This window comes from Triticum aestivum, chromosome 6B (assembly GCF_018294505.1).
Source record: "Triticum aestivum cultivar Chinese Spring chromosome 6B, IWGSC CS RefSeq v2.1, whole genome shotgun sequence".
Taxonomy (NCBI): domain Eukaryota; kingdom Viridiplantae; phylum Streptophyta; class Magnoliopsida; order Poales; family Poaceae; genus Triticum; species Triticum aestivum.
In genome coordinates this window covers 661,271,671-661,281,649 of record NC_057810.1, presented here as the reverse complement: position 1 = coordinate 661,281,649, position 9,979 = coordinate 661,271,671, and the positions used below count along the sequence as shown (strand labels likewise).

At 48.9% G+C, this 9,979-nt stretch overlaps 1 protein-coding gene across 1 annotated transcript; it reads right to left on the bottom strand.

Annotated features, from left to right (window-relative positions):
- Positions 1-8,531: 8,531 nt before the first annotated feature.
- Positions 8,532-9,586, bottom strand: LOC123134756 (pathogenesis-related protein PR-1-like). Its single transcript, XM_044553936.1, has one exon. It carries the CDS (start codon positions 9,514-9,516, stop codon positions 8,983-8,985), a length of 534 nt encoding a protein of 177 aa, XP_044409871.1. The 5' UTR covers positions 9,517-9,586; the 3' UTR covers positions 8,532-8,982.
- Between the last annotated feature and the right edge of the window lie 393 nt (positions 9,587-9,979).

The following is a 9,979-nucleotide window of genomic DNA, read 5'->3' as shown; positions in this document are numbered from 1 at the left end:
TGCAGGCAGGTATGAGAATAAAATCACATTGGCAGTGTCGACCTATCCCTTCTTAGACCAGCTTTGATCTATCCCTTCTTTCTTTGGGGGGAAGCTTTGGTCTATCCCTTCGCTAAGACCTAGTACTAGTGCTGGAATTTTGTCTATTTTGGGCCTAGCCCAATAGCAGTTTCAGAAATTCCTATAAATCCTAGAGGGGCACGCAGCCCATTCGTGCAAGGCAAGAGGTGAAACTAAAGTTTAGTCCCACCTTGCTAGTTTAGAGGGAGTTCGACCTCTTTATAAGGGAGGTTCCTTCCCCACTTGTATAAGCATGAGAACAAGAGGGACATCCACGCGCGCTCCTCCTCCGCCGCCCGCCTCGCCACGCACTACGGGTATACGAACGGTCACACGGAAGTTGAAACGTTTTTGCTGCAGTGGAGCCTGAATACGAACGGCGCACCTCTTCGCGTGCTGCCTATTCGTTTTCGTCTCCCTCCGTTGCTTCACCTCCCGGCGCAGCCTGTTCGCGTCCTTCTCTTGTGCCTATATAAGAGAGGTCGCCCCTCTCCCGAGTGACACATCAGAAGGTTCTCTTTCTCTCGCCACACAGTTCCAAACTCTGCGCTACTGTTGTCTTACCTCATCCCGGCTTGCGGCGTGCACCGCGCGTCGGGACAGTAGGCCTCCGAGACCGCACCTTTTGAGTCCTGTACGGGAGAAGGGTGGTAAGGTTTTTGGGGAGCGCTCAGCGCGACTACTGGCTGCTTCATCACGGACGATCTGGTCACCGACAACTACTTCCCCGACGACGACTTCTTCCCCGACGTCCACGACCTCCTCGACGACATGGCAGGCGAGGACATCGACCCCAAGTCCAGCGCTTCTGCTGCTGCTGTGTCGTACGTGTCCTTATCCTTTCTATTAGAAGTCGTGCTACAGTTCTTGGCTCTAGTCTCTGTCCTACATATGTTAGGTTCTATGTGGTATAAGCATCTTCATCTAGTGTCTGTTCTAGATATGTTTACCTCAAGTTCATATATGGAAATGATGTTTACCTTCTCTTTGTCAGATTGCATGACTTGCTTTATATTTGCTATATTAGTCATGCTTTATCTAGTATTCTGGTAATAAAATCATTCGGAAAATTGCTCATATTTCCAACAATCCAAAAACCTTATTATAGGCAATTTACCCCGAGTGGTTTTGCTGCTTCCATGAGACCTCTTATGTTTGAGGGTATCCACTATAAGAGGTGGCGCGTGAGAGCAGTCTTATGGTTTCAGACCATGAGCTGCTATAACGCCACTCTTGGCAAACCTGAAGGAGAGCAAGATGCCCAACAGGCACAAGCTTTTCAGAAAATGGATACCTTGTTTAAGGCTGCGCTCTTGAGTGTTCTTGGAGAGAACATAGTTGATGCTTATGCGTCAATTGGTAATGGAAAAGATATGTGGGACGCACTCGAGGCCAAGTTTGGGGTCTCGGATGCTGGCACTGAGCTGTACATCATGGAGCAATTCTATGATTACAGGATGACTGAAGAGCGCTCCGTGGTTGAGCAGGCTCATGAGATACAGTCATTTGCTAGAGAACTTGAGCACTTCAATTGCATGCTACCGGACAAGTTTGTTGCCGGGGGTATCATCACTAAGCTTCCTCCTTCATGGAGGAACTTTGCTACCTTACTGAAACATAAGAGACAGGAGTTTTCCGTTCTGGATCTCATTGGTACTCTTGATGTGGAAGAAAAGGCGAGAGCAAAGGACACACGTGCTCGAGGTATTGAGGGAGGATCTAGTGCCAATGTGGTACAGAAGCAGAACTTCCAGCCCCACAAGTTCAAGAACAAGGGCAAGTTTGATGGTAAAGCAAAGTTTGATGGGAAGAACAAGGCTGTGCAACACACGAACTTCAAGAAGAAGAATGGCAAGAAGAAAGGTGCTTGTCATGTGTGTGGAGATCCTGATCATTGGGCTCCTAGTTGCCCTAATCGCTATGACAAGCGTCATCCTGGGAAAGGCGGCAAGACCGCTAATGTTGTCATTGGAGACACTGACATGAAGGATGCTGGGTATGGTATATTTCCCACTATTCTTTCAGTATGTCATTCTCCTGACTGGTTGATTGACACGGGTGCTAATGTGCATGTATGCGGTGATATTTCCATGTTTTCGTCTTATCAGACCGCAGGGACTTCAACCGTGCTGATGGGCAACGGTTCAAGTGCTTCTGTTCGTGGTGTTGGCACGGTCGATCTGAAGTTTACTTCGGGGAAGATCGTGCGGCTGAAGAACGTGCATTATGTCCCCTCCGTCAATAAAAATCTTGTTAGCGGATCTCTTCTGTGTAGAGATGGCTATAAGCTTGTCTTTGAGTCGAATAAATTTGTAATATCCAAGTATGGAACCTTTGTTGGTAAAGGCTATGAGTCAGGAGGCCTGTTTCGTTTATCCTTATCAGACGTTTGCAATAAAGTTGTTAATCATATTTGCAACAATAGTGAATCAAATGTGTGGCATTCACGTCTTTGTCATGTTAACTTTGGTTGCATGTCGCGACTAGCGAAGTTGAACTTAATCCCTAGTTTCACCACTGTCAAGGGATCTAAGTGTCAAGTGTGTGTGCAAGCTAAGCAACCTCGTAAGTCTCACGTGACTGCGGAGACGAGAAATCTTGCACCACTAGAACTTATACATTCAGATCTATGTGAAATGAATGGTGTTTTGACAAAAGGTGGAAAGAAATATTTCATGACGTTAATTGATGACTCCACTAGATACTGCCGTGTGTATCTTCTGAAATCTAAGGATGAGGCTTTGAACTTTTTCAAGATCTATAAAGCTGAAGTGGAAAACCAACTTGATCGAAAAATCAAGAGGCTTAGGTCCGACCGTGGTGGAGAGTATTTTTCCAATGAATTTGATGCTTTTTGTGCGGAACATGGTATAATCCATGAGAGGACGCCTCCCTACTCACCTCAGTCAAATGGGGTGGCCGAAAGAAAGAACCGTACTCTAACTGATTTGGTTAACGCCATGTTAGACACATCGGGTCTCTCCAAGGCATGGTGGGGGGAGGCGATATTGACTGCATGTCATGTCCTAAACCGAGTTCCCACAAAGAACAAAGAGATAACTCCATTCGAGGAATGGGAGAAGAAAAGGTTAAAGCTCTCTTATCTGCGAACCTGGGGTTGTTTGGCGAAAGTCAATGTGCCAATTCCAAAGAAGCGGAAGCTGGGACCAAAAACTGTGGATTGTGTTTTCCTGGGATATGCTTTTGATAGCATTGGCTATAGATTCTTGGTTGTAAAATCTGAGGTACCTGACATGCATGTCGGTACGATCATGGAGTCGAATGATGCGACTTTCTTTGAAGATATCTTTCCCATGAAGGATATGGCTACCTCATCTAATCAGGAGATGCCTAGTTCATCGAATCAGGAACCAGTTACAATTACCGAACCTGCCATTTCGATGGAACACTTTGAAAGTCCTGTGGAGGAGAACAATGAAGTTCCTACTAGGAGCAAGAGACAGAGGACTGCAAAGTCCTTTGGTGATGATTTTCTTGTGTATCTCATAGATGACACTCCCAGTTCTATTTCGGAGGCCTATGCATCGGAAGATGCTGACTACTGGAAGGAAGCGGTTCGTAGCGAGATGGATTCCATCTTGGCGAATGAAACTTGGGAGATAACTGATCGTCCTTATGGGTGCAAACCTATAGGATGCAAATGGGTATTCAAGAAGAAGCTTAGGCCTGATGGTACTATTGAAAAGTACAAGGCTCGGCTCGTGGCTAAGGGTTATACCCAAAAGGAAGGTGAAGACTTCTTTGATACTTACTCACCTGTGGCTCGACTGACCACTATTCGAGTTCTACTTTCACTAGCTGCCTCACATGGTCTTCTCGTTCATCAAATGGATGTTAAGACTGCTTTCCTAAATGGAGAGTTGGATGAGGAAATTTATATGGAACAACCAGATGGGTTTGTAATAGATGGTCAGGAAGGGAAAGTGTGCAAGTTGCTGAAGTCTTTGTATGGACTCAAGCAAGCACCCAAACAGTGGCATGAGAAGTTCGAAAGAACTTTAACAGCTGCAGGCTTTGTTGTGAACGAAGCTGACAAATGTGTGTACTATCGCCATGGTGGGGGCGAGGGAGTTATGCTTTGCTTGTATGTTGATGACATACTGATTTTCGGAACAAATCTGAATGTTATTAAGGAGGTCAAGGATTTCCTATCTCGCTGTTTTGAGATGAAGGATTTAGGAGTGGCTGATGTCATTCTGAACATCAAGTTGTTGAGAGATGATGATGGTGGGATTACATTGCTTCAATCTCACTATGTGGAAAAGATCTTGAGTCGCTTTGGCTATAGTGACTGCAAGCCCTCTCCAACACCATATGATGCTAGCGTGCTGCTTCGAAAGAATCGAAGAATTGCTAGAGATCAATTGAAGTATTCTCAGATTATTGGCTCGCTTATGTACTTAGCCAGTGCTACAAGACCTGACATCTCTTTTGCTGTTAGCAAACTGAGTCGGTTTGTTTCAAAACCAGGAGATGTGCATTGGAAAGCTCTAGAGAGAGTTTTGCGTTATTTGAAAGGCACTGCGAATTATGGAATTCACTACACTGGGCATCCAAAGGTGCTTGAAGGGTATAGTGACTCAAACTGGATCTCAGATGCTGATGAGATAAAGGCCACGAGCGGTTATGTATTCACTCATGGAGGTGGCGCTGTTTCTTGGAAGTCTTGCAAGCAGACCATCTTAACGAGGTCAACAATGGAAGCAGAACTCACAGCACTAGATACAGCTACGGTCGAAGCAGATTGGCTTCGCCGGCTCTTGAATGACTTGCCGGTTGTTGAGAAACATGTACCGGGTATCCTTATGAACTGTGACAATCAAACTGTGATCACTAAAGTGAGCAGCTCAAAGGATAACATGAAGTCATCAAGACACGTTCAGAGAAGGTTAAAGTCTGTCAGAAAAATGAAAAACTCCGGAGTTATTGCATTGGATTATATCCAAACGTCTAAAAATCTGGCAGATCCTTTTACTAAGGGTCTATCACGTAATGTGATAGATAATGCATCGAGGGAGATGGGTATGAGACCCACAATATGAGTTGTTCACAGTGGTAACCTATTCTTTGTGATCGGAGATCCCGTGAATTAGATGTGGAAGACAAGCTGTTGGTCAACTGAGAGGAGAGTATCCTTACTGTTAAAATACCACTCCATGAAGATGCAATACTCTCCTAATCTGCATGGCAGGTTGATGTATATCTTAATGTGTTCTAAGTGGCTCTTTGAAGCAGAGATGTTGTCCTGCAGAACATCTTTTGAAGAACGCACCTATATGAGTCTGATTGTTAAACGTCGCAATCTATGAGAGTAGGGTTCTCTCTAGTAAACTCATGAAAGGTCACGGAGTATGACGCATAAGCTCCACCCGCGGGGAAGACCCACGGTAGCCACGTATCGGTCAAGGCTTTATGTGAAGCTAGATTCGCAGAAAACTTGCAGTTCAAGGCCCAGTCCACTGTTCAAGTTGCTTACTAGTGTAGCATAGAGTTCTAGGTGGAAGTTCAACTTAACAGTCTCCACTGCAGTACCGGTATATAAAACAGTGTTTTGGAACCAAAGGCAAATTTTGTGTGCCTCTGGGATCTGGTGGGGGATTACTGGAATTTTGTCTATTTTGGGCCTAGCCCAATAGCAGTTTCAGAAATTCTTATAAATCCTAGAGGCCCACGCAGCCCATTCGTGCAAGGCAAGAGGTGGAACTAAAGTTTAGTCCCACCTTGCTAGTTTAGAGGGAGTTGGACCTCTTTATAAGGGAGGCTCCTTACCCACTTGTATGAGCATGAGAACAAGAGGGACATCCACGCGCGCTCCTCCTCCGCCGCCCGCCTCGCCACGCCACGCCACGCCTCGTCACGACGCGCCGCGCCGCGGGTTGCGGGTTGCGGGTTGCGGGAATGAGCCGAGCCGATGTCTAAATTTTTGCCACGCACTACGGGTATATGAATGGTCACACGAAAGCTGAAACGTTTTTGCTGTAGTGGAGCCTGAATACGAACGGCGCACCTCTTCACGTGCTGCCTGTTCGTTTTTGTCTCCCTCCGTTGCTTCACCTCCCGGCGCAGCCTGTTCGCGTCCTTCTCTTGTGCCTATATAAGAAAGGTCGCCCCTCTCCCGAGTGACACATCAGAAGGTTCTCTTTCTCTCGCCACACAGTTCCAAACTCTGCGCTACTGCTGTCTTCCTCATCCCGGCTTGCGGCGTGCACCGCGCGTCGGGACAGTAGGCCTCCGAGACCGCACCTTTTGAGTCCTGTATGGGAGAAGGGTGATAAGGTTTTTGGGGAGCGCTCAACGCGACTACTGGCTACTTCATCACGGACGATCCGGTCACCGACGACTACTTCCCCGACGACGACTTCTTCCCCGACGTCCACGACCTCCTCGACGACATGGCAGGCGAGGACATCGACCCCAAGTCCAGCGCTTCTGCTGCTGCTGTGCTGTACGTGTTCTTATCCTTTCTGTTAGAAGTCGTGCTACAGTTCTTGGCTCTAGTCTCTGCCCTAGATATGTTAGGTTCTATGTGGTATAAGCATCTTCATCTAGTGTCTGTTCTAGATATGTTTACCTCAAGTTCATATATGCAGACGATGTTTACCTTCTCTTTGTCAGATTGCATAACTTGCTTTATATTTGCTATATTAGTCATGCTTTATCTAGTATTTCTGGTAATAAAATCATTCGGAAAATTGCTCATATTTCCAACAACTAGTAGCGCACACTGCGAGCAAGAAGCTCTTGGAAAGCGAGGGGTGAGTGTTCACGGTTGCAAAACGAGGGGCGAGTGTTCATAGCAAAAATGATTAGAGAGGAAATGAGGGCCCACAGGGCATGAACTAAGAAGGTCTGCCAGTGTTCTATTTGGACCGCGAAAAATTTGAAACATAGAATAGCAAAACACATGATTGACATGCCCTTTATCTTGAATTCCTATCGGATTTCAAAACACGAAAATTTTGTAAGAGGGTTAACTTGATCGCTTTTTTGTCTTGACCATGCTGGTGATCTCGAGACACACGCAAAAATGAGGTCGTAGGCGAGAGCTCACTAGAACCTTGCCGAAAACGGGGAGAACGGCCGAAAGAGATGAGGAACACGACTGAAGGAGGAAGATGAAGAAGAGCCGTTGGATTTGAATCCAACATCCGATATTATTGGCTGGCAGATAAAAAAACAGGTGGCCACATATTTCATGGAAAATAATCATATGAATTGGTAAAACCTTATCTTCAAAACACGCCCATTGCCCTTTTCTCAAACCCGAACTCGGCCCAGAGACAGGCCCAAACGCTTTTATAATACTTTAAACCTAAAAGCCCGACCCGAAGCCCAAAAGAATCCCGAGCCCATGCCCAAAAGCATCTTTCGGGCTGCAAACCAGCCGGGCTTGGGCCGGGCTGCCCATAGCCCATGTCCAATCATGGGCACATGCCCCAACCGTGCCCTGGGAGGAGCCGGGGAGCGACTCAGCGGACGACCCTGCCAGTTGCAAGCGCGCGAGCACATGCACGCTCCTTCGTCAAGTCGGCAGCGCTCCACCCAACGCACGCTGCGCCTTTGTTGACATTTGCCACACGACCTGCAACATCCTCGATCCCCCAAGCGCAGCCGAGACCTTGACCGTCCTCTCGCTCCACCGGGAATAGGATCCCATCATCTTTGACCCGCATATGATACTCCGCCACTAGCAGCCGGCTCCGACTCGACGGAGACCCGCATACGCCGTGGCGCCGGCCGGCCGGCCTGCCGAGAAACTCCGTGGCCGCCGGCGAGGCTTGCAGCGGTCACGCGCATGTACAGGTCTGCTGCACAACTGGACACGCGGGGCGTGCACGGGCACGTCTAGCTGCTAGCCTGCCATGGCGCGATGAATGCGCTCGGGTCGCAACTTGGCGTGGCACCGCGGAGTTGGGAGGGGAATTGAAGGAGCCGGGGCCGCACGGCACAGCATCGGATTCCAACTGCTGCCCCTGCCCATGACGCATCGCACGCCTGGACCTGGGAGGGCAGAGCAGGAGGCCCAGGCTGTGTCGACCGTCGCCCTCCAATCCATCCTCGCAAGGTGGCACATGCGCCAGCCAGCCTCGACTATGCACGCTCACGTACACAGCTCACTTCTACAGCTCCTGAGCAGGAATCCAGCCACCTAAAAGCCACAGACTTTTTGGGTGAGCAGCTCACCATTCTCCTTTGCAAATGCTGTCTTCTTCTCTTTCTCTTTTGTTTTTTTTTTGAGAAAAATGCTGTCATTTTTACAAGCATACGAGTACAATCGAGACGCCAATAAGCGAAAAAGGGAGGAATGCCTTTTATTTATTTGACAGAGCAGCCAAATACATAGCTCACGATTCATTTCACATTATGTTTTGTAACCACAACAGGAGTATATGGCCCTGTTTGGTTCATAACTCCTAGGATTTTTTGTAGTCTCAAATTATAAGTCCCAAGTCTTTAAAAAGCCCCTACCCGTTTGGTTTCTAGGACTTATAAGTCCCTTTAAGACCATATTACAACTATAAGTCCCTATAAGTCCCTCCTTGAAAGTCTTATTCCATAAATCCCAAATGCGCACATTAAGTCCCTATAAATCCATCCTGTTTGGTTTAGATGAGACTTATAGGGACATTTTTAAGTCTATAAGTCAATAAGTTCCTGAAAACAAACACCCTCTATAAATAATATGCAGCACCAGTAGTATATAGCAGTAAAAAATACTTTGTACACTCGTGGCATCGCCATCGATTTGTCTTGAACTCTCGATGAGCAACAATCAATGGGACATCAAGATAGTGCTACGCCGCGCCGCATCGCCGTCCGCGCTGGCCGGCCGGCAACGGAGCTGCGACGAAGACCGGCGAGGCGGAGCGGCAACGCGCGACGGCGGCCGGCCATCAGTATTCAGTAGGGGCGCATGCCGACGTAGTTGCCGGGCGGGTCGTAGTTGCAGGTGATGAAGGTGCCGCGGCCGCCGTAGCACTCGACCATGGCGCACCCCACGCGGGTGCTGCCGCGCCACACGATCTGCGTGTAGTGCCCGCACATGCCGCCGCTGCAGCGGTTGCTCCAGTAGTCGTACCGGGGCCGCTCCGCCAGCCACGCCCCCACGGCCTGCGCGGGCGCCCAGCCGGTGCCGCTGCCCCAGAAGAGGTTCTCGCCGTAGGGCCCCGACGAGTGCACCAGCGCGCAGTCCCCGCGCCGCGACTCGGCGTACGACCGCGCGTACGCCGCCACCCGCTCGTCCCACCTCAGCGCCGGCAGCCCCATCGCCGCCCGCGCCGCGTTCTGCTGGAACAGGAACTGCGCCCTGTAGTCCCCGCCGCCGCCGCGGGGGTAGCCGGCGTCCACCACGACGACGAGGAACGCCGCATTGCACAGCGCGACGGCGAGGAGGGCGATGGCCAGCTGGGCTCGAGTACAAGTGGAGGAGGCCATGGGAGGTGGGTGGTGATGCTGCTCTGCTTACGGACGGGAGGTTGGTATATATGGAGGCTCGGAGGGAGGGCAGGAAATCTTGTCAGAATATTTTTAAGATGTGTCGTTGGGGAGGCGAGGCCATGTTCCGCCATGATTGCGCGCTCTGGAACTGGAAGGAAGGTCTACCTAAAATGAAAATCAACTGGAATCAAATTAGCAGCAGCTGCTCTGTTCCGGGCGGTGCTTACTGAATTATTAGTGCTCCGATTTGGAATCAAATTGCTACTGATTGATTAGCTCGTTCGTTGTAGGCTGGTCAGAGTGCGCATTGAGCACGTTGATCAGACGTGCCTTGGCCCGTCGTTTCCAAGTAGTAATTGGCATCTTGTCTCTGAATTAATAGTTCAACTGTTCATCCGCTTCGGTTAATTTGCTAACTAGAGCACTAGAGCATGTACACAAATGATTTTGGAGATTATTC